General features: G+C 38.9%; 1 protein-coding gene across 1 annotated transcript in view; it reads right to left on the reverse strand.

The window, feature by feature from the left end:
• Window positions 1-25,987, reverse strand: part of STK32C (serine/threonine kinase 32C) — a 214,384-nt gene that overhangs the window by 48,030 nt on the left and 140,367 nt on the right. The window contains exon 2 of the mRNA XM_063307362.1: window positions 25,248-25,303. Within this exon, the coding sequence (XP_063163432.1) occupies window positions 25,248-25,303 (56 nt within the window). The remainder of the gene's footprint in view (window positions 1-25,247; window positions 25,304-25,987) is intronic.

Raw genomic sequence — 25,987 nt, forward strand, 5'->3', positions numbered from 1 at the left:
GCCCAGATCTCCTGGTTACAGGCTTCCTTACTGTGGAAGTAATATACTATATTTTATTATCGTTAAGGAAAGAAAAGGAACACACATGAAAAAGGTCATGTTCTCGAGAATCCATAAAATTCTCATGTGGTTAGGCTGAGATTTAGTAACTGTAAATGTATTGATTGATTGATTGTATTTCTTCACCGCCCATCTCGTGTTGGCAAATCACATAAGTGGTGGCAGTATACCCACTACAGGGTTGTAGCCTGCCCCCTGCCCCCAGTACATCATATCAATTCAGAATTAATTGGATCTATTACTGCATGATTTGAAAATGATACTTCTGTTGACACATTCTAGAATTGCATTTTCCTTTTTTGTATCTACTTTACACTCCTGAATCTACACAATTTATTTGTCATCAATTAGTCTTCCAAGATCTTTTTCAAATATATTGTTATTACCAAGCCAAGTTCCCCTATCATCTACCCAGAGCCAGATTTAGGCATAGGTTAAGCAAGCTACAGTTTGGAACCTCACACTCTGAAGGGGGATCTCAAAATTTCAGAAAGTTTTCATATGTTACACTTTTATTATAAGTTCATATATGAAAGTCTCAGTCTTTCTGTATGGTTCTCATGAACCTCTTTAATTGATTAAGATATACTTTCTTTCTGTATGCATTCATACCTTCTATTCAAATAGGGCCCTTCCCCACCCCATCACAGGTTTGTTATGCATCCTGATGGCATTCTTGCCAAGTTCCTTTGATATACAGCCTTAGTCTCTATTAGCAGCCTCTAATGCTTCCCACAATTTAGGACTTCACCATGCCTAAATCTGACCCTACCTCTATCTGTACATTTAATTTCTTTTCCTACATGAAGAAGTTTGCATTTATCTTTCTTATCATTTTCACTTTTCTAACCTATCAATATAGATTTGAAGGGGTTTTTTTGTCTTCTAGAGTATTAGCCAATCTACCAAACTGTTTATCAACTGCAAATCTAATGAACACTCTCTCCACCTCTTCCAAGTCATTAATAAAAAATTTTAAAAGTACATGACCAGGACTGAACATTTTGTACCTCCTTGAATACTTCACTCTAGACTGATGAGGAACCACTGATGAGCATACTCAAAGTACTCTAAGTATGTTTTTCAATGTATCCCCTTATCTGTCATTCTTATCAGCCTATAATTAATTGGTTTGCTAATCAGAATGTCATGGGATACTTTGTCAGATGCTTTGCTGAAATTAAGATATATTACATTTACAACATTCCTACAGTCTTCTAAGAAGTCACTCAATTAAAAAATGAGATTAATTTGGGAAGACTTGGTCTTGACAAATCCTATATAGTTTCTCTCCAGAAAATGAAGAACTATCACTTGTCTTTTCTAATTAAGTACATTTCTGCTATGCCTAAGGGACGCGGTGGCGCTGCGGGTTAAACCGCTGAGCTGTCGATCGGAAGGTCGGCGGTTCGAAACCGCGCGGCGGGGTGAGCTCCCGTTGCTCGTCCCAGCTCCTGCTCACCTAGCAGTTCGAAAACATGCAAATGTGAGTAGATCAATAGGTACCGCTTCGGCGGGAAGGTAACGGCGTTCCGAGTTGTCATGCTGGCCACATGACCCGGAAGTGTCTATGACAACGCCGGCTCCAAGGCTTAGAAACGGAGATGAGCACCGCCCCCTAGAGTCGGATTCGACTGGACTTTACGTCAAGGGAAACCTTTACCTTTTACCTGCTATGCCTACTATATATCCTTTTTTGGTCAGAGCATTCACATTTTGGCATTAAAACAGTTTGATTTTGTCCATTACAAGTATCTTGATGTGTGCAATATCCAGGTAGCACATCAGCCTCTTTGAATATCTTGTCTACTATAACCTTGACTAAGAAAGTAAACAGTTGACCTATTTTTTGAAATAACTTTGAATCAAGCTTCCTCTGGATTCTTTAGTAGTGAGGCCATATTTCAGGATAAAACCAGAAATAAGTATTTTCTAGATGGTCCCTAATCCTAAAAGAAGAAGTAGCCCAAGAACTAAAATGATTTGATTTAATATGAAATCAACTTGTTAAAGCTTATGTATATTATATACGTGTGCTAAATTTTATATATCTATATATCTAATTTATTAAAGAATACAAAGAAAGAGTTAAGAACTCATAACAAAACAGGGATTTATCAAAAAGTCATGCTACTCTACAGAATTTTTACTATATAGTTCAAATGTACTAGTCATTTACAACATAGATAAATACTTGATTATGTGCTATCAAGTTGCTGTTGATTCTTAATGACCATATAGACAGATGTTCTCCAAAATTATATATTCCCAATCTGGCCTTTATGGTCTTCCAATTAGGCACCTATTGCTGCTGTAATTGAGTTCATCCACCTTGCTGTCGTTTGTTCTCTTCTTTTATCTTCCAACTTTTCCAGCATTATGGTTTCCCTAGAGAACCGGATCTTTGTATAATGCATCCAAAATATGATGTGAGCCTGGTCATTTGGGCTTCAAGTGAGAATTCTGGATTGATTTGTTCAATGATCCATTAATTAATTATCTTGGCTACCCATGGTATTCTCGTGGTATTCTCCAACACCCATGATATTCTTTAACACCAAAATTCAACACTGTCAATATTGGGGGGGGGGAGGGGAGGGTGTTGGTTGGTTGGTTTTTTGTTGTTGTTCAATTATCCTTTTTTATTATTATTTATTTATTATTCAAATTTTGTTACTGCACATCTCCCCCAAGAGGGACTCTGGGTGGTTTACAATAAAATTTAAACCACAACAATAACATTAAAATCCAATAAATAAACAATTTACCAATAAAAAATACAATGTAGATAAATATAAAATCCAAGTGGCTCTAAGATGCCAATCCAGTGGGAGGGGGTCTAAGGTGCAAGCCACCCCCAAGAATGGCTACCCACCTTCCTGCCCCAAGCGAGATGGCAGAGCCAAGTCTTCAGGGCCTTCCTAAAGGTCAGAAGCGATGGGACCTGCCTCACCACTGGGGGCAAGATGTTCCAAAGGGCGGGGGCCACTGCAGAGGAGGCCTGCTTCCTGGACCCTGCCAGATGAAATTCTCTTACAGACAAAATCCATAACATGCCCTCTCTGCATGATCGGGTGGGGCAGGCCGATGTTATGGGGATGAGATGGTCGATGAGACGGTCCCTCAGGTAACCTGGCCCCATGCCATGTAGGGCTTTAAAGGTGATAACCAGCACCTTGAATTGGACCCGGAAGCAAACTGGCACCCAGTGCAGCTCATGCAGCAAAGCTGTTATATGTGCTGATCTGGGGTCACCAAGAATAGCCCGCGCGGCTGCATTCTGGACCAGCTGAAGCTTCCAGATACTCTTCAAGGGTAGCCCCATGTAGACCGCATTACAGTAGTCTATATGGGAGATGACCAGGGCATGAGTGGCTGTTCAGTGGGCTTCTCACTCCAGGAATGGGCGTAACTGGTGTACAACCCAAAGTTGAGCAAAGGCCCTCCTGGCCACAACTGCCACCTGCTCTTCGAGCAGGAGTCATGAGTCCAGGAGACCCCCCAAGTTACGCACCGGGTCTGTCTGGGGCAGTGCAACCCCATCCAGAACTAAAGATGGCAATTAGATGACAATAAAGATGACAGTTTTGTTTTGTTTTCTTGGCTGTCCATGTCTTGGGAGTTTTCTCCAACATCAAAGTTCAAAAGTGTCAATATTCTTTCTCTCCTGCTTCTTCAAAGTCCAATTTTCAATTCCATAGAGTGTCACAGGGGGCATTAATTCATTTTTGAGCACTGCCATCCTATGATGAAGTATTTTATCAAGTAATCAATCTTTTGGGCATGGGTATACTATGAAGTTTCACCTCCATCATAAACTCACATAGCGACCTTTGACCAGCTAATATTCCTTAGCCCTGATTTCCACATCTACAATACGGTGTAATAATGTTGTAAAAGGAATGCTACTGTAAAGTATGACAAAAATATAAAGTGTTTTATTAATCATAGTTTTAGATGTTAAAATTTATGTTCACAGCAGAAGGATCCTTCTCACATCCAAGGAATTGGTATGTTTCCAAGCATTCTACACTACAGTATTTTGTTTCCTCCAAGGTAATAACTAAAGATACTGTTCCACTTCTCAGAGTATATCACATAGTTCCATTGGGGAATTTTCACAACAACCTGGTTTTAGCTCTGACCAAATACAGATTCTGGTATCTTTTTTCTCCATTACCACTTCACAACACACCTGAAACTATTCTTCACTAACCATCTCTGAACTATATGTTGTTTCTTTAATATATAATTCATTATCTGCTTCTGTGCATTTGGTGATCTGCATAATACATGTGTACACACACATACACAATTACACATATTGATGGTAGATTGTGACTGTGACCTTTGTAAAACTCTGTGTTGCTAGACAGTATAATACTACTTTTATTTATTATTTTAGCTTCTCTGAGCACCAACCAATTTATTTTAAGCTGTCCACCTACTGGTATTGTTCATCTAATGCTGTTTTCTTTCTTTCCTATAACTGTGACCTCTTAAGTACAGCTGCAGATAAGATAAAATTTCCAGATCTTGGAAATCTTTGTGCAATACTACTGTAGACAAAGTATTTAACTAGACTGGCCCATGATGAATAACAATCATTTACAAAGAATGATAGAGAAGTGGAACTCTGTTATTCAGAGATTTCTGGAAATGTCTGATAAGAGTTAATGAACTGTATAGACCACATAATGAAATCTGCCTTTGGAAAGCTCAGATACAATTAGAAAAACAAGTTGCTTTCCAATGAGGTACAAAGCCCTGCTATGAAAAAAGGAAAAAGGGTACTGAAATAAACAGGACAAAGATGGATGAATGGATCTTGCCAATGAAAATGCAATAAAGTTCAGCTTTATGGTACAGGGTTATTCTTTTCTGAGAAATGAGGATTTAGATAAGTGCTGAGGTTTAAATCTTTGCTCAGTGTCAGGGTCAGGCTCGCTTCGCAATAAGACACGGACTCACTTAATGGGTATTAAGGATTTCCGGTTTATTGGAATGGTAGCTGACAGAACGAAAAACGGGAACGGGGGGTGTAGTGTGGAGGTGCCCATTTTATACCCTCTTGTATGACCCCGGGCTCCTCCACCCTCTATTGTCCCAATCCCTCTTGATGGGATCCTTGATTGCTGCATGGGTGTTTTCCCGGTGCCTTCTCTTGTCCTCTCGATTCTGGTGTGTCCTCCAGGGCACCAGGTGCGGCTTATCTCTGTTCATCCGATGTCCTTCTTTTCAGCTGTATATGGGTCCATGGGTGTGGGTGCTTTGGGTGCTTGGTTTAATCCCTGGTTTAATTATCTTCTTCCTCTATTCCTTGATGATCATGATCTACGTTGTGAGGCTCTTTGTGCCTTGCAACGAGGTCATGACACTCAGCCATGAAGTTTACTGGTCAGACTTGGACAAGACACAGACTGACCTATTCCCAAGAAATGATTAAAACCCTGAGATTAAAGAAAAGAAATAAAAAGTTATAATATAACCCTCAATGGACCTGAGAAATATGAAATGGACTAAAGAGTGACTATCACGTGACAGGATGATACTTAAGCCCATGAATGGTTGTGGCAGTCTTGTATATTTAGAGTGGACAGAGATACTGAAAAAGATGAAATGATTCAATCATTAATAAATAGCTTAAGAGATGCATATCATTACCAGTCACCAACCTGTTTAGGCTGCATTGCTTGGTCAGAGGATCGATAAAGGGACTTCTATATTGGAGGAATTTAATTTATGAATCAAAATCTGTATTTACAGTTATTTCATTTCCTCTGCTGAACAATTCTGGTTACCCGATAAGGAAAGAAAAGAAGTGAGACAGGTGGAAAAAACAGTGGAAAAAATATAAAAGGGCTGCAAGTAGAAGGCAACTTCATCTGAACTTTTGTATTTTCATCTACTGAATCTGTCCTGAAGAAGGCTTTTAGTTTCAATAATCTGTGGACAATCCAATGGTTCTGAGACTGATGAGGAGATGGTAGTTGGTAAACTGAGTGGCCTTGTTCTTTAAGAAGGTGCCTTAATTCAATCTAATTGCTAGTTCTTTAGGATATGTTGCCAATTAAGTACTGAACAAAAACAGTTTAAATAACATTTAGTGAGTAAATATTTATCTTCCCCTGAAACCCTGCTATGTTGTCATGCAGGAAAAGAATATCTGAAGCTGCAAAGACAGAATTAGAGTGGGAGCATGGAATGTAAGAAACATGAACAAGGGAAAGCTTAACACAATGAAAGACAAAATGAATTGACTACACATTAACATCTTAGGCATCAAGGAACTGAAATGGATTAGAATTGGACACTTTCGTCAGAAGATCATACTGTGTACTACTCAGCACATGCAAAACAAAGGAAGAATGGTATTGCTTTCATGGTGAGGAAGGACATAGCAAATACAGTATTTCGGTACAATGCAGTCAGTGACTGAATAGTATCAATTAGACTTTTCTAATATGGTAGTTATCCAAGTTTATACTCTAACCACTGAAGCAGAAGAAGAGGAGTTTGATTATTTTATCATCAAGTTTAATCTGAAGTTGACAGAACATGCAACCAAGATGTGCTACTTGTGGTTGGAGACTGGAACGCCAAAGTTGAAAATAGGAGGAAAACATAATTGGACTGTTTGGCCTAGGAAACAGCAGTGAAGCAGAAAACTGATTGATCAGTTTCTGCCAATCCAATGATTTCTTCATTGATAACACAGTTTTCAGACCAAGACAACACCAAAATTACATCTATATACGTGGGCATTATCAGATGAAGTACAGGGGAATCAAATTCACTATATTATTGGTACAAGTGGATTACTGCAAAGCTCACTACATGTAGTTGCCCTTGAAGAGTATCTGGAAGCAGTAGCTATTTCAGAATGCAGCAGCCTTGAGAGTTATGGGTGTATCTTGGTACAGCCATGTTATGCTTCTCCTCCACAAGCTGCATTAGTTGCCAATGTGCTTCTGCATGTAATTCAAGGTGCTGGTTCTCACCTATAAAGCACTTGATAGTATGGGGCTGGGTTATCTGGAGAGTCGCCTCTCCCTGATTCTTGTTACCCATTCCTTTCCCATTAGGACCAAAAGAATGCTTTGGGTCCCATTGGCTAAAGAGTATCATAGTTCCAGAAATCATGTCTTTTCTCATGTAGCTGATGTCCTTTGAAATACCATTTACTGAAGATTAGATTTGCCCTGACCCTGCCAGCTTTTAGCAAAGCCTTCTAGACTTGGATGTGTTCCTGGGCATGAGAGTCAGGCTGTTAGTTGGAGCCCACGAGCTGGTTGTTTGATTTGTGGCAGACCAGCTTTTACCTCAATTGTTATTATATGTATTGTAATTTTACATTCTTTGTATTATGATTTTAAATGTCAGCTGCCCAGAACCACCGCAGTGAGATGGGCGGCCTTTTAAATCATATAAATAAATAAGGTGGAAAAGCTCAGCTATACAGCAAAGACATGGCCAGGGGCTGACTGCAGAACAGATAATCAACTGCTTATGTGCAAGCTCCAAGTCAAGCTAAAGCAGAAAAACAAAGCCAATCAGTTTATTACCATTTTCAATTAGAACATCAGAAATCACTTTAAAGTCTTGAACTTCCCTAATAAGGAATCAGAGGATTTGTGGAATGAAATCAAAGAAATTATTAAGGGTAAATGTGAACAGCAACTGGCAAAGATGCAGAAATATAAGAAAGCAAATTGAATGTCAGAACAAATGGTGGAAATTGCCAAGAAGAGAATCTAAAGCAAAGAAAGAGAAAGATCTCAGGCAGGAACTTAAGGAAAAATTCTAGGGAGTTGTTAGAAGAGCCAGGAAGCAATATTACAACATCTGCAAACATGTCAAAGATGGAAACAGGTATGGAAAATCAAGGACTGTCTTGCAAAAGTTCCCTGTACTCAGAAGGAAGTTTCAGCCTCAAATTGGTATGATAGAGGATGCCAGTGAACAGACAATAACTTATTCCAAGAAGATCAAACATAGATGGAAGGAGTATACTGAAGTTCTGTACAGTAGTATCAACATTCAAAATATCTTAGAAGATATTCCCTAATTACAAGAACCTCTATATGTATACAGATTCAGCACTCCGATCATTACCTAGTCAGAAGGCTATAGGAGTTGATGGAATATTACAGAAATATGGCAAGCCACAGAAGAAGAATCAGTAAATGTTCTAATCAGCCTATGCTTGCAAATCTGGAGAATTACACAGTGTCCAGCAGATTGAAAGATGTCAAGATGTCAATCTATGTGCCAATAATAAAAAAAGACGACTTAACAGTGTGTGTATAATATCCTTAATTTCACATGCTAGCAAAATAATGCTTAGGATCATCCAAATTAGATTAGAGCCCTCCATGGGAAAAGAGATGCTAGATTTTTAAACTGGCTTTAGAAAAGGCTGAGAAGCAAGAGAGATTATTGCTGATGCAAGCTGGATAATTAAGAACGCCAAAGAATACCAAAAAGAAGTAAATATGTCCTTCATTGATTATATAAAGGCCTTCTATTGTGTCAACCATGTCACACTGTGGAATGTCCTTAGGAAAATGGGAACTCCAGAACATCTCCTTGTCCTCATGCAAATCCTAGAAATCACAGTCTGGATGGGACAGGACAAAACAGGTCACCCAAAATGTGAGATAATACTGTATATTTGCTCCTTATTTATTCAACATATATGCAGAATATATATTAAGGGAGGCTGGATTGGAAGAAGATGACTATGTTTTTAAAACTTGAGGAAGAAACATCAATAACCAGTGTTATGCTGATGAAACTATTTACTGTAATAGCAGATAATGCAAATGATCTGCAAACTCTAGTGTAAAAGTCAAGGAGCACAGTGAAAACAATGGAACTGTGATTAAATATCAAGACCAAACGAATGATAACAGGTTCAAGAATCAGCTTTAGGACTGACAGTGAAGATACTGAAGTAGTGGAGAGCTTTTGCCTTTTAAGATCAACTATCAACATTTGAATTGTGGTGCTGGTGTAGATTGTTACGTTTACCGTGGGCAGCTGGAGTACCCAACAGAGAAGTGTTGGAGCGTATAAAACCAGATACGTCATTAGAAACCAAAATTGTAAGACTACGGCTGACTTACTTTGGCCATGTCATATGTGCAAGCTCACTAGAGAAGTTGGTGATGCTAGGAATTGTTAGCAGAGCAAGGAGGAGGAGCAGGCCAAGAATACACTGGCTCGATACTATCAAAATAGATACCAAGATGAACATCCAGCAATTAAAAGAAGCCATGCTTGATAGGGCTGCATGGAGAGCTCTCATCCATAAAGTCGCCAACCACACAACTGAATGGTTAAAATGAATGAATGAACATATCTTAAAACTCATCTGATTTAACAAAACAATTCATTTTGGCTTGGCAGATGCTTGAATACATCTTCTGTTCCTGTCTTCACCCCCACCACAGAATTAAGGTCATATCATGCATCACTATTGGGGCCCAGTTTTATCATAGAATTATCCATTATTTTACATCTGTGTGTGTCACACTGACCACAGAAAAGAAGCACACTTTCTCAAGCATCCAAAAATGCTCTCTACCCCCTCCGCTTCTACCATTTTTGCTGGGCAGATAAATGTACTTTCAAACAAAGCACTGGGTGCAGCCATCCATCATTTTGCTTTTGGTGCTATAGGTCAGTGGGGATGAAAATAGCAGAAATGAAATCTGAGAACAGAAGTGCATAGTCATCACAGGGAACAATTCTGCCTCATCCCCTACATTTAGGAGAATATGAGCATTCCCTGGGGCTAGGAAATAGCTATTAGTTTATGCAGGCTTAATCATGTGTATCTCCTTAATAGGTGATACGTGTTTAATGCAGGACAGATCACAACCCAGCTGGAGAGTTTGAATGCACATTGGTGGTTACAGAGTTCCTGAATGAAGCTCTGATGATATCGAACAGTGCAGAGTTGCTGGCTTGGAGAGTCTGACATGGAGGTTGATGAAACAGAGGGTTGGAAACTGGAAGCAACATTAGTATCACCAGCAGCTGCCACTGAAGAGTCAACTGAAGTTCACCTGAGGCCATTGAAGAGCCAGAACAGACAGCCAAGGGTTCCAAAGAGAAGATCAGATTGCATATGGACTTTCAGATTTGGTTCCTTGTGTGAGAGTCAGAGAGATGTGAAGATCACCCATGGAATGAGGAGAGTTACTGCCTTACTTAGTGCACCAGTGAAAGGTGTGTATGACAACAGCTCCATGGAAGGACTCAGAGGGCATTGCTATGCATTGTAGTGGGTAGGTGTGAGAGTGTGTGGGATTGACACATTGAATGCATGTTGTTGGGTGGTATATGTGTATGTAACTTGTTTGAGTGGAAGGTGTCTGGAAGATAGGTCAGGCCCTGTAGAGGGAGGCAGAGATAGCAAAGAGATGTGAAGGTGGCTGAATTGTTGGTTGCACTGGATACAGGCTACTGCTAGTATATGCCAGGTCCATGCAGAGTAAGACTAATTTATCCCCAGTACAGTGATGGATGAATGCACAGGTATGTTTTACTGAGACCAAGATGAGCAGTGATGGGGATGTAGCCCTATCAGAAATCTGCTGTCCTAGGTTTTATAGGTCCTGTAGCAGCCTCAGCGCCAAGTTGAGGTAGGAGGAGACCACTGCAGTGACCACTAGCACTTTTGTGGAAGTATCTAGCTGCAAGCGGGCATCATTTCAGGGATGGAGAGAGGTCCAGATAGGGCCTTGTAATTTTATGGCTTCCATGGTGACCAAGAGCTAGTTTTAATTATTGATGTCCAGCACATGTGAGATCTGATTTCTGCTTCACAGCAGAGGGGGAAAAAAACACTCCAAGAATTTTTGCCAGGATGGGCTGAATTGACATATATTGGCACCTACACCTCAAGTGTTTTCTGCCCTAGAGTGGAAGGATCAGGGAAAAGTAGTGGAGAGTGTCTTTCCAAATCAACTGATATTCCTTGAGGAAATGGTTCTTCAGGTATGTTTCCATTTCCCTTATCATCAGGAAGCAATTGTTTGAAGGCCTGCCAAGGACCTCATGAAACAATGGACGGCAAGATATATTTAAAGAGAGAAGTGCTGAGCTATCAGGAACAAAAAATGATGCATTGTCTTGATCTTTCTTTCTTTTCTGAATTTTCATCAGATGTTATCTCTTCCATTCCATCTTTAAGCTTTATGAAGGGCAGGCAATTCAATTCAAGCCACAGCCATCCCTAACATTATATGGCTACCTCCCAATTCTATGTTACTCACATACTAATCTAACAGAGTAAAGTAACTGATGGCAACCATACCAATAGTGACCTGTGGCCTGTGATACTTCTACACAGAATGCCTACACCCAGTTACATATAGGACCATCTTTCCTACCCAGATTTGTCCCATCCTATATGATGACTGAGGGAAGGTCTATTGAAGGTTCATATCCAGCAAGAGGAAAAGAAGGCTGATGCCCAATGACAAGTCCCTCCTTAATGCAGAATAGTAAGTTCCCTAAAGCCATCATAAAGGGAAATAGGTTGGGGGCATTCCTGCTCTTAGGAGGCAGAGCATTCCAGTGGGGGGGGGGGGACCACTGAGAAGATTCAAGAAAGATGAAGGTTTTCAAGTTTCTGTTATTATAGCCTACAACAAAAACATAGATTTCTACTGTAGAATCCCTGAGATGTCTTTTCTTAACCTAGCCTACCTCAAACCTTAACTTAGCCTAGCCTCATCTTGAAAAGCCTGTCCAAGTTTCTCTCTGTCCCATCTTATACTAAATAAAATCAAGGAGAGATTATTTTGAGTTTCTTTCTCAAGATTCTTTCATTTTCTGGAATAATCGCTTCTCTAAGTTCCTCCTTAACAGCCTTTTTTATCTTCCCCAAGTCAGTTCTAAATCCCTTTACAATTAGCTGGTTTGGGTTCAACTTTGTTTTAATATTTCAGCTGACTGTAAACTGCCACAAGTGCTTTATTAATGTGGGTGGTCTATAAATAATTGCATGCATGCATGTATTCATACATATACAGTAAAGTCTCAAGCCAGTAGTTCTCTTCAGATTGACAGCCCCAATGGTACTGGCCAGGTTTGATCCTGGGATTGTCTTATTCAAAGCAGATTCTCTGCTACTGAGCTATGGCCCCAAGAAAAGTCATCAACATGTATATGTGTCTGCAACTCCTATGGCAAGTATGTAGAACCCTGACAAACTCTGCTCCCCAAACCAAGTTCCCAGTCATTTCTCTATCTGCTACTAGATTTCAGAGTTCAGATATTAAACACACAGAGGGACATGTAACTTACCCTTGTGGTGTGTTACATAAACTGAGACACTTTAAATTATATATGTTTTTACAGCAGGCTGATTTGTTTTGTATGATAATAGAACTGCTGCTGCTGAGAATTGTACAGTAAAATCCAAAACTGGGGAAAACTATATTCTTTTCTAACACCTTCATTGTATAACACAGCAAGATCTCTAATTTCTTTTAATGCTTCACTTTTTATGAAGAAATTAGTTGAAGGTTTCTCTCATGCCTTTACAATTTATATGCTTTCCTGACAAGCTTTAGACAAGTTACCAGTTTTACTCAAAATCAGAGTAATTTCATCAGCACTTAATGTGCAGTAAAATTCTTTCTATTAGCTGGATTTAAAAAACATTGCAATATGAGAGGCCAATTAGACAAATCATCAAGGTAATGACCCCATCTATACAGTCTCCTTGCCAGTGACATACACAGGAAGTCAAAAAAGTCATGATGGCACCTGCATTGGTCAATCAGTTGACAGTTCTTTGGAAATAAACAGAGTACCCAGATCATACCAGCGTCACATCAGTACTCACCTGGCACATGTTCTCTATAGTGACCGGTGGCAGCTTTACCTGCAGTTGGTGCACCTGAATTTGAGCCAGGAAGAACAACACTGCCCTTACAGTGTAACATGGCACAATTCTATGGCCAGCAAAACAGCACTGTTCTCTTCTGGATGCATAGTAAGGCATGCTGTGGGGGCATCAAGATTTAGAGAACTGGGAACTCCTGAGAATCCTGCCCAGCTCCAGGATGGAGGAAAACATGACAAAAGTGGCTGTGTGAATGAGCTCTATACATTGCTTTTTATTTTATTTTAATGCATAAGACTTGGTATGGGGTTTATTTAGTAGTTTCTACATAATAGCTTAACATATCAATCACTGTCTCAACTGTACATCAGGAACAATAGCTAAATGTGCTTTTTTGGAATGACTGTGGGTTCTACTTGGGTGTGACTCAAACTCCCCCAATTACACTGGAAATGGGAATCATATGAGAGGTGTGGCAGATGCTGGTGTTTGATCTACAGCATTCTTCTTTTCCCAAATATAAAAAGATTAATTACCCATCATTTTAAGAAAGAACAGCAGTGGAAGACAAGTTTGGGGGCTTAGTATTTTGCCAACATCAGTCAGAGCTGAGACTTGAACAGATTCTTAATTTTTTAATAAGATTTTAATGACATTTACAATTGAAACATTCCTATGTTTTCCTATGTATTAAAGTCTTTAAAAAGGGTCATTTTCCTAATCCTCTCCATGCTTTTCTCAGATGAAGTCTAATAACTTTTATTTGCCACTTCTCTTTCTTGCCATTAGAGATATGCAATGTGTCATGTTCACTGATTCAATGTAGTTTATACATCGTAATGTTTCACATGCCATGGCACTGACGCGCGTTTCTGTTTGGGAGGGAGCTGCTGTGAAACCTTGTACCAAGCTCTGTATCTGAATTCATTACAATGGAATGTGGGTTATGTTATCTGTTCAAGGCCTTTTCCCGCAGACCATCAGAAACCGTTAGGAGCACCTGGGATTGTGGACTTGTGAAGATTCTACAGGGGGAGGGATTTCATTTGCACCGAGGGTTTTTAGTTTGAATTTGGCGCGCTTTCATCATCCTCAGCTTTCTCTGTGATCCTGCATACTATTCTTTAATAAATCAGGTATCTTTGAATTCCTACTCATGAGTCTGGTGGTGTTTTAGAATAGGCAACCATTACCCAATGGTTTTATCAATTAGTAGCCAAACAGGACTTGATAGCACGTCACTGGCACTAAAGCCTGAATCTTTATTGCACATTGTGGGTGGATCTGGGGATTTGAAATAAAAAATGAAGTTGATCTGGTCAGTCCACACATGAAATAGTTCGAAGTGTTACATTACTGGATGAGAAGAAAGGGACAGGAGCCCGTAGAAGCTCATCCTGGAATAAGATGAAAGAGGCATGTAAACTCTCATGTGGGAAGAAAGAGTTCATTTTGTTTTGTTTTGTTTTGCAAGACATGCACTTCAGTTTGCAGACACACAGGCTCCCCCATGCTGTACCGCTAATGCACATTTCATTCCATAACTGCTCTGGTGGGAAACCTGCTGAGGGTGAACAAGTAATTCCGTTTCCAGGATACAAATTGGTAGTGGAATAGAAAGCTTCCAGGCTATATCAACCTTGTGATAAAAGAAATTACATTTTTTGGCTTGGAAAAGAAATGTGGCTCAGCCTCTTGTATTCAAGCCATTGAATAATCAGCATAAGGCTTCAATCAGGGGCAGGAAATGTGTTGTATTTGGGCACTAGTGGGCCAACAAACACTTCTATTGGTGTCCAGCAAGCCCCCCTCTCTAACAACCTTTTTGAAGAAGATTCTTCTAATTAAAAGAAATTAATGGGAAATTGGCATGCTGTATATGTAACATCCTCCAACATCATCATGCCTTCAGTCCTCATCGAGGCAGCCTCTGTGCAAGACCATCCATAAGATGCTCTATCGTTCTTAAAGTGTCCCTGACCCACCCCCTCCCCATGCCATTGCCCTTCCCTGGTTTTTTTCTCTTTCCTTCCTTGCTTAAGTGTAGCTTCATGGAAAGATGCATGTTCTGCTTGCCAAAGATATATTTCTAGGCATGGCAATGGAAATGTCATGTAGACAATGCAACTAGACTCATCCATGATCTGATTCAGTATAAAGCAGCTTATTTCCTTTTTTGTTGTTGTTGCTTCTTCCTCAGCCTGAATTTGAATGGGTGACCTGAGCCAGCAATGCAAAGTTTTTGCTTGTCTCTTCTCCAAAGAAAATAAGTCCTTTGTGAAACATGCCAGGAGGAATGCTAATCAATAAACACACACACACACACACACATTTTAAAATTAAAATCGTTCTATCTCCTGCAGCTTTTCATTAAAAAAAAAAAGCTACTGCTTTAAAATTGTTCCTTGTAGAAAGATTTGGGTTTCTTCTCCCTCTTTGGGTTTTTTTTTACTGATTGGCAAATATAATAGACTTTGTTTCACTTACTTTGTCTAAAAAGGAATCTCAAGCTGGTAAAAACATCACTGGCATACCCACTCTCTTTCAGACTTCTCCAGCATATGAAAAGCCCTATGTGAAATGGACTGAATTGCATATAAATACAGAATCTCCTCTAAAATAGCAGCCCATAACCCATTTCAGTCTAACCCCATGCTAAACCCCATCTAGGAGGAGGAGGAAGGGGGGAACAATAGAACAGAAGAAGGACTGAGGTGGGAAGCAACTTTAGAGCCTAAGACTTTTCCTGGCTGAAAAGGGGTGCTGTCCAAGGTCCTGGTTGTACCTTTGTTCATGTCTTGATTTATAACTGATGCACTTCACTGACCAGCAGAACCTCATGAACAAGTTGATTCTGTTCTGATGACTATTGTACAGTATATCATGCACTGTACCTGAAGCTTCACTTCACATTTCCACTCTAAATTATTTAACAACATTTTATGCTTTATAATATTATACTAGCTCTCATTACTACCAAGCCAGACAGCAAGTCAGTAAGAGCCAGGTTCCACATTTATGTTTTGCTTTGAGTTTTAGTTTGCACTACTACATAACCTGTGTCTGGCATGAATTCAGCCCTTGCCCCCAGAGAGGAGTTGCAACTTGACACCCTTTTTTCCTCTCGCAGTTTATCCGACAGCCAAACGGGTGCTAAATTGCTGGAGGTTGCCACAAAGCACTAGCCCAAGCTTGGAATCAAAAACTAAATTATTTCCAACCCTGAATGAATGAATGAATGCCTGTTGTCATGCATAGGACTGAATAACATTTTGGCATTAAGTATGTGAGACCAGATTGAATCTCATCTCATAAAACTTGGGGAAAACACTATCACAACTATTTAGTAAATCCTGCAGCCTCTGAGCTTTCTTTCCATTATAATTAACAGGTATAAAGGAAGGAGACGTTCTAAATGGAGCCATGGCAGGAGAGGCTTAAAGAATCTACCCACCAGAGTCTTCAAGTATATCAACAACACAAGTGCAAATTATATGACAATTACCCCATTTAATATGCATGGCTGAGAGCGATCTCTATTGCCTTTAAATTCCTGTCTACAAGTGGTGCAAAGAGAAACTGTTTGGTTAATATTGTCCCGCTGAAAGCAGATGCTGTCTCATGATCCTGAACAGTGGATTCTGTGTAAAAATCCCAAGAACTATGGGGAGGAAAACAGATGAAGAAGCCTGTTCTTGCTCCTTTGCCTTCCCTTGCCATATGCTACCTAAACACAACATTAACCTTCCTCCACAAAAGGAATAGAGAAGTATATCTGTGAGATGGGATAGACCAGAGGAACAAACAAGCTGGATATGCAGCTGCATTCTCTTTTACAGCTGCAGGGCTGTTTTAAAGATAGGATGGGGGAGGATAGTTTTTGAGAAAGTGCCCTAGCAACCCTACCTTCAAATAGCTTGAAAATGTAGAGAATGCCTAAATTGTAGGTATCAGAAAAGAAGAGGCAGATTTCACCCTCCTTCCTAACTTCCCTTTACCCATTACAGTGATCCTTGCTGCTTTTAAAAACAATGGATAATTAAAGAGTGATGGCAAAAAATTGGCCCTATAGGACAGATGAATAATTTGGCATTTCAGGACTTCAGCAACAGATATTTTAGGCCTTTTTCATCTTTTTTCCCCTTGAAAACCTATTTTCCCCTTGAAAAGCACTATTAGTGCTTTTGGATTTTGCAGTGTTATAGGTCTAATAATTGACTTAAACTTAAAAAAAGATACCCTCCCCCACAAACTCTGAATGTCTAGAATGGATTGGTCTATATGGAATGCAACTGGACACAAATAGATATCCCAGACTCCAATGATTCCTGTCTTACTCTGAAGCTTATTGGATGGCCCTGAGTTACAGAGTCAGATTACTGGTTTGGCACAGTTTTGTGTATCAACAGAAGCAGTGCAATGATTCACATTCTTTAGGGCATAAAATCTGTAACTTGCAAACTCTTGAAGCACATTTGGCAGGAAGTTGAGGAAAAGCTCCCTTGGTGGTAGCTCACAGGTTATGGAATACCTTGTCAAGACAGCTCAGTCTCAGTTAACAATTACTTGTGACTTTCAATCTATAAATTCTGATACTGTTAGCTAGATAAGTCTTTGGGCCAGAAAGTGATTTATTTTGTAACTGGTTTCAGTTAATTTCTATTAACCATATTGCATTTTCCTAACCAACCAAAGGTTCTGAATCTATGGTTCACAGACCACTGGTGATCTGTCTGGGTACTGCAGATGGTTCTTGCTGGAGGATACAACTAAAATTATTTTTAAGTGGCCAAAATCTTGTGAGACTGCCAAATTTGGAAGATTTTGGAAATCTCCCTTCCAGTCTTGCAATATATGGGTGACTTGCAAAAATTGTATGATTTCAGGTGGAAACATCAGAATCCTGTGTGATTGGGTGATCTCACGAAATTTTGGCCGTTCAATTTCTTTAAAAACATACATTTTATTTTGGGGTCCTGCAGAGACCATCTGAGGAATCATGTGTGCTGTGGAAGTGCAGGGTAACCTCTTATCAATACCTGGCTGATATGGTGGTCTTCAAAAGTTTTCAGTAACAATGTAGTGAGATGGACAAAAGAAAAAGTTGGGAACCGTTGACAAACTATTTTATTTAAAATGTTTATCCTGCATTTCTACTGGAAAAGCACTTAAAATTGCTTAAAATATTGATTAGCAGAAAGGAAGAATATAACTAACAGAAAACTTCTGTTGCACTTGGAAGGAAGGAAGGAAGGAAGGAAGGAAGGAAGGAAGGAAGGAAGGAAGGGGAAGGATCCTTTGAAAGAATAATATTGTGTTTTCCTGCTGAGATAGCTGAAATATCAGGAATTAATATGACTTCAGTAGAAGGGATTCATGCTCTGAAGATTATACGAGGGCAAACTGTGAGGACAAATTACAGTAGACTCTCAGTTAACCAACACCCATGGGGATTGGTAGATGCCGGATAAATGTAGTTTCTGGTTGCCTGAGAGTTACTATTAAATTTTACTTAAAGTATTATTTATTCAATTTTTCTGCCGGTTGCTTGAGAGTGAGTTCCGGTTGCCTGACAGTGAGTTCTGGTTAACCGAGAGTCTACTGTATTATTTATTCGATTTTTTTGCCAGTTGCTTGAGAGTGCCGGTTGCTTGAGTTCCAGTTAACTGAGAGTCTACTGTATATCCTCTAATGGGCATGTTCTTTGCTGCCAATGTTGTGACCCCAAAATCCCTCAGAAGTGGCTACTGCTCATGCATTCATGGAATTCAGTAGTAGCCCTAACAGGGCTAGGGTCTCTTCCTTGTATGAAGGAGTTCCGTGCATGAATAATGTACAAGAATGATGGTAATGATGGTACATACAGAAGACAAATTAGTGAAATGCTAAGACATCAACTGTAGGACAGCTCAAACAGCTCCCTCCAAGTCTTCTCTCAATATGTGGAAGCAATCATATTGCATTTGTGATGTCATACATGCCATGCCTGAAACACCAGTATTTTCTAAATTTCAAAGTTTAACCCTAAAAGATAGTCAATAGTCCCCAGTGCTCTTTGCTAATCAGATGGTTAGAAAGGACATTTAAGTTTTAGTAAGAGGTACAAATTCAGTATTTACCATTCAGAAACCAATTCACAAGTGAGAGAAGGGGAAGGTACCATTATCAGCATATCCATAAAACAGGCGGCCAGAAACAGTCGAACTCCAGGAACTCCATCATTGCTCTAGAACTTATAGGTTTCAAAGGCTCTGACTCTTCTAATTCCTTTGCCAGCTACATTAAATAGCTGTGGCACAACTCCCTTTATTTAAAATATGTTTCTTTATCCTTGTTTTATTCTTCTTTGACATAGAAATGCCTGGAAACTGGAGGCAAATTATGTGGTGTCTAGACAAACCGGGAGAGATGGGGGGAAGTGTAGGATGGGTGAAGATGAGATTGGTAATAGGAACTAACAATCCAAGTTGACAGATATGATGTTTGGAGGCCAAGAAAGATTATTATCCAGGCTCCATGAATCTTCTTAAATTCTCCACCTGTATCTTCTATATAAGGGACTATAGTTTAGTAATGCAGTGTTTTGCATCAGCATCAGAGGATTAGCTGTGTTAATATTTTATTTTCTTGCTTGCTCTTTGCGTATAGCAGGTTCAGTTAGCAGATGCAATCCTATGAATGTCTGCTCAGGCATAAGCTTGTTATATGGACCATGAAAACAGAGTGCCGTATCCAAAATGATGTTTCTAGGGTAGAACGTAATTCCATTTGTGCAGAAGGTTTTCTGGATCCTTGACAGCATTTCATAAAAACTGGAAGCAGACTTATTGAATCACAATGTAAATGCAGAACCTGTTCCATTCTGTACTTAGATTGTTCAATTTACCTTTAATTGCCTAAAATACAGAGCCTCCAGATTAAGCAGCTTTTGATCCTCAGCTTGCAGGATAAACAGTGATTTCTAGTGCCTGCCACTTCTGTTCCAATCCTAGGAAGACAGAGTGGTGCTGGAGAAACTTGATTCACTATTTCTGCCACATAAGTGATCAGAAAGACATCTCTCTCCCTGTCCCCCTTGGTCATAAGCAGACACACACATACATACACAAAACACACAGGTGCAAGCATCAGAGAAGAATGGAATAGATACTAATTGTTAGAAATTCATCCTCCAGCAACATATGCATCTAATAAACATCTGATTCCACAAGACTAATCCAGCAAGACTTGCAAATAGAACTTTTCTATCCTGCACTTAAGAGTACTGTAAACATGGCTGAAAAAGCTGAAATAACAGAAACTAACAACAGCAAGGTGTTTGTGTGCACACAGGTATCCGCTGGGGTATGAAGAGGGCTCGTGACAAAATTACAAAATGATGGAAGTGTAGGTACTTACAAATTTGCATCAGACATTGGAAAGTATGTATGTAAGAGAGAGGTTTGCAGTGTGATATCATCATGCACATGTTGTTATTTTTCCATGGCTTGTAGCAGGCACCTATCATACTATCTCTGTGTATACATACGTCTATGTATATTACTTACTTATTACTTCAATTTATATGGCCGCCCACTGATAGTTAAAGTTTTAATCTCCCATAGAAAAGGTCCAATTAGTTGTTAGGGGAGTAATTATGAAATCCAAACCTGCTTAGTTCCCATCTTGCTTCACAGCAGATCTTTTCCATTGTTCCATTCCAAGTTCCCTGGAGTGTGAAAAAGTGAGTGTGAAGTCTATGGGAGTCTATTTATCCATTGTTGGATAAATCAACCACTTTTGCACCATTCTCAGATTTGCCACATGGTTCTATGGAAGAAAAATAAACTCTTCCTTTCTCTGTAAATGTGTGTGCGGGGGGTGTGCATCACCTACATGCAGCATCTTTAAATGACCTTCAAATAAAGCAAGTCTGAATTTTCCCACTATCATTCAATTTATTTTACAGCAGGTCTGTAAAATGATAAGAGGTATTAACTTAGAAGCAGAATGTCTTCTCAGTCCTCCATAACTGATAGGCTTAAAATGGTCTTTGAAACACAAAAATATACATGGATTTTTTGTTTGAACAAAACAAGAAATCCTATCATATCTAGTTTTGTTTATATAATAGTTATGAGCAGATTTACCTAAATCCAATTTTATTTTTTCAATGTGATTTTTAAAAAAGCTGCTCTCAATGGGATCTAATAATAAATGTAGGTAGGATTATAATATCAAGAGATTCGATTTTTTACTTCACAACTTAACTTTGTGGAATTAATTATAGCATTTTTAGAAACATTTTCCAGAGCTGTTCTTTGAGTTCCTAAATAGTCTTACTTCACAGTGACTGAAATGTCAATGATAGCTCTATAATATTGGGTGATTTCTTAACATGTGAAAATAGGACCTTCATTTTCTTCCACTTAATGTGAGCTTATCAGAAACTAGTAGGAAAAAGGGAAGCAAATACACATTTTGTAACAGATGAAAAAAAATTAACTGGAACCAATCCAAATATATCTTTTAACTATATTTAATATATGTTTACAGTGTAGACCTTGGTGACATTAACCTAGATATATTAAAATGTTGTCATTTTTATTTAAAATTATTAAAACTATGCAATCATAAGGTTAAATATGATTAACCTATGAGTAGCAAACCACATTAGAAGTATGCCTTCCTTCCTTAAAAAGTTCAGGCAGAAGCCATTCTCCACGGAGCTGATACAAAATCTCCTCATGTCTCGTTCTTAAACTAGGAAATCAGTGGAGTTCACTGGTGAATCATACAACACTTTGATGACTCTTCACCTGATGACTATTACTTACCAGCTGAATATGTTAATTACACCATGAACTGGAGTGATGCACAGTGATAGCAAATGTTCTCTCTGCATTGTTTGCTCTGTGACACCCACTTCACACATTGTCCACTAATACTGCAATTAATGCAATATACACATACAAATCCACCTTTTTACTTCCAGGTAAGGTTGATTAGCAGTGCTGCATAAGTATTCTCAAAATTAATGAAGGACACATAGCTCTTATTTTAGCTTACAAAGAACAATAAATATCAACTAAGTGTTCTAACTTCAGAACATTCTGATCTTGGGGAGTTCTGACAGGGTAGGACGATTTCTCCATCCTTTTCTAGATCTCTTCTTTTGACTCTCTTAGTTACTTCCCATGGAAAGCAATAGGAGAGAAATTATTTAGGCCAACAAACCAAACGCCTGATCTAAATTTTCTTCTGGTAGAAGTGTAAAGGAAAAAAGAAAAAGAATGGAAGGGAGAGACTGCATAGAATCCTTCAGATCCTAGCCCCTCCCCTCCTCTCCTCTCCAGTCCAGTTCTTAACAAGCCACCTTCTGAAGATGAGCTGTCAAATATAGGCCTTGAAGGACAGAATTTGAGAAATAAAATGGCCCCAGCAAAGCCACTCCATGAGACCCCATAGCCTAAACATATTAACACAAAGGAAATGATGGCATATCTTCCATGTGTGGCTGCTTGTTCCATGTGTGGCTGCATTTCAGTTTCTTGATTGTTATTTTGCCCACTGTATTTGCATTTTAACTGAATTCAGCTGAGGCATACTACCTGTTCCTTTGTTAACTAGTTTAGCATGTGTACAGTGTCCACTGTCTGTGTGGAATGTTATTATTCATAACATCAATTTTTGTACTTCAGTAAGCACATAAACTGTTTTACAAACCTTATTTAATTAACTCTCTCACACACATACACACCCCTGACATATATCTATATATTCACTGAATGCTCTTTTGACAAACATAAAATATCATGGCTAAGATTGTCACTTGTCAATGATATCCCATAGGTATCCAGTAGAAGCCATGATGATGTCATGTGCATCATGATGGCATTGTGTAACTAATATGAATTATGACAACATGACCCAAATGATATCCAATACCTGTTTCATTGGCATGCTGACTCATGATGTGCATGATGTCACTCTGCTCCTGCTTGGTTACCCATGTGGTATCTATTAAAGTCACAATACAGTAATGTAAAACACAGCAATAACACATTTATGGCATTCTGGCTAATAGTTTCTTCTGGCCACTTTTAACTCTATATATGAATGAAAAAGATGTTATGCAGATAAGCTATTTCCATGACGGTGGCAGTCTTGAGTACGGAATATCTATATATAATCCTGAACATAAAAATGCTATCGACTGGGACTGACTGTGTGGGGAAAAAACAGCTGGAGTAATAACCGATCCCCATGTGAACTGGGTGTAGGCAATTCATTATTTGTTTCTATACCCATTCTAATTTTACATATTCCTCAGCCATAAATCCAAGATAAGAATGACAAATGTTAACTATTCTGAGAGAGAGAGAGAAGCATGTACTACTTCTAATTGGGTTAGGGATTTATAAAAGAAGGAAGAACCTGCATGCTGCATTTATGAAACTATTTTGAAAAAGAGATCCTATTCCACTAAAATGTAAGTAGGTTACAAAGACAATTTCTAGTTTTTTACCTGAAATAGGTGTTTGACCGCATGCTGGCATGGGAACCAGTATATTCAGCTATACTTGCACACACCCTGAGTCAAAACTCTGTCCTACAGGGTTCTGAAGATAATAAGCAATGAATAAGCAAAAAAACATCCATGAGCAATGTTGTGGGCACAGCCCCACTCCTGGTTTGCATAACTAGCTTCAGTGCTAATACAGAATGTCTAAAAGAGGCTCCTATTATGCAACTCTAGAGATGAACAGATCTGGGTGTATCAGTAGATACAGTGGATTATAGACAGAGACTAGAAATGATTTCTAAGGCCTAACTGGATAATAGCAGTCATAAAATTACTTCCTCCTTATCTAAATTATGCTACAGAAAGAAACATAACCATAAGAAATTAAGCAGGAAAACCTGACTTCTCACACAAAAAACTATTCAGTTCTAGTTTTCAAAGTAAATTCTGGGAGTCGGCTTCTTGTATTCTTAATGTGTATAAATAAATGTTGCTGCTAGCTTTGCTTTGTATAACTTGAAGGTTACACAGGAAGAAAAGAAAAAACTAAACAGACACCATAAGCCTGAAGTCTTGGAATTCACCACTACTATTACTCTGTAGTGTTGCCCATGATTACCAGCAGACTTGCACAAACTGCACATTGAGATACCCACTGCACTACCCAGCACACAGCCCCAAAATGTACACTTCTGTGATATTTATTTCCATATTAAATAAATACAAGGACATAAGGACTCTGATAAAACAGGCTAAAGACCCATCAAGCCCAACTTCTTGTTTCCCACAGTGGCAAATCAGATACCTCTAGGAAACTCCCTAGCAGCCTATCTTCCCACAACTGGTAGTGCTGTATTGTTCCTGCCACACCAAACTGCATTTACAACTAACAGTGTTTTGTTTTAAAGTGGACTTAAGACTTTTGCAATTTCTTGATTTAAGCTGAGAGAGAACTGAAAATCTACAATATTTCACATTTTTAGGGCCAAACAAAGAATCTCTTATGTGGGGAGGGTGATCAACAGCTCCACTTATAGTGGAAAGTGTAGTTATTAATCACTTACACCTGGATGAATTTAATCTTTTTTCTAAAGTCTCTTCTGCCACTGTTCTTCATGACATTTTGGTATGAGAACTCAGAAGTTCTGCTTTTCCCCTGTAAGTCCACCAAAGAAAGAACTGATGTTTCAAGCACTTCAGAAACATGGTGAATGCTTAATATTTAGAAATGGTGCACATTGTGACAACACATGCCCAAATCTACAAACAGAATTTCATTAGCTCCTTTATCAGGCACTGAATACAAAGGTTGCACATCATAATGGAAATAACGACTCACACATAGCAGCCTAACAGATTCTATGAGTCACTGGATAACAGGCTGAGACTCAGCTGATTCTAAGACACTCTTACCTTAATCTTTATTATTTGGAGATTAAGAAATGAGTAAAATACATATTTCAAATATACTAGTAGGAAAAGAGAAAAGCTTGTCAAATCAAAATGTTCCAATCTACATATTTTTTCTGAATGAACCTTTTTAAAATATATATAAATATAGTGGAATTTTGCTCGAAAGGATCAGATGATAATACTGTCAAAGCCAAAAGATACCAACTCTTTATTTTAATCTGTAGGACATCTATAAAGATTTCATGCTATGGAATGCAACCCTCTGCATGTTTACACAAAGTCCAATTATCAGAGAATTAGGATAAGAAACACCCACGCATTCTAACAGAAGCAAGACTATTTTCTTTCTTTCTTCACTGTGTGGCACTTGATCACCATCCAATTCCAACTGCAGTATTTCCTTACCTTGCCAAAGCTTCCTTTTCCAATTGCTCGAAGAATCTGGAAGTGATCAAAGTTCACTATAAAAACAAAACAAAACAAAATCTGTCATTTCTTCTAATTCCTCTGTCAATGTATGTTATAGAAGTATGGCAATGACATAGGAAACAGCTACTGTGGTAAGATATTTTGAAACAATGGCTTCATGCTTCTCATTTAATTAGCTGCATTTGGGCCTTCTCTCTCATGTAATCTATAATTGCATGAAAAGGTTGTGGGGTTCCCTGATTTAGTCTTGCCAGCTATGCTTTGAAGAGGTATGTACACTGGGGGGAAGGGGAGAAAGAGTTGCTGTAGATGTACAGGCTATCCACAGTTTTAAAATGATACAATCAGAGAGTAGAACTTGCGTATATACAGAAGGCTGTCTCTTTGCCTTCTCCCACAACATACATGCAGTGCATCACTAATCTTGTGATGTTCTCTGCATAAGGCTCTTTGGTATCTGCCCACAACCAAAAGTAATTCCTTTCCAGGCATGAGTATCATGGAGGGTCTTCTTTAGCAAGATTTATTGAGATAAAAAGGATGAAGTTACAAGAATTCCAGCAATTGAACTATTTCCTGTCTAAAACCAATATATCCCAAAAGTAATAAGTGCACAAACTTATGTTCTTTTTAACTACCTTCCTGTGAACTGCCCAACTGGTGGGCCTTTTCACAAAGGAGCTTAGAGGGTGTCATCTTTATACAACAGTCTCCTG

This window comes from Candoia aspera, chromosome 6, assembly GCF_035149785.1.
Source record: "Candoia aspera isolate rCanAsp1 chromosome 6, rCanAsp1.hap2, whole genome shotgun sequence".
In the NCBI taxonomy this organism is placed as follows: Eukaryota; Metazoa; Chordata; class Lepidosauria; order Squamata; family Boidae; genus Candoia; species Candoia aspera.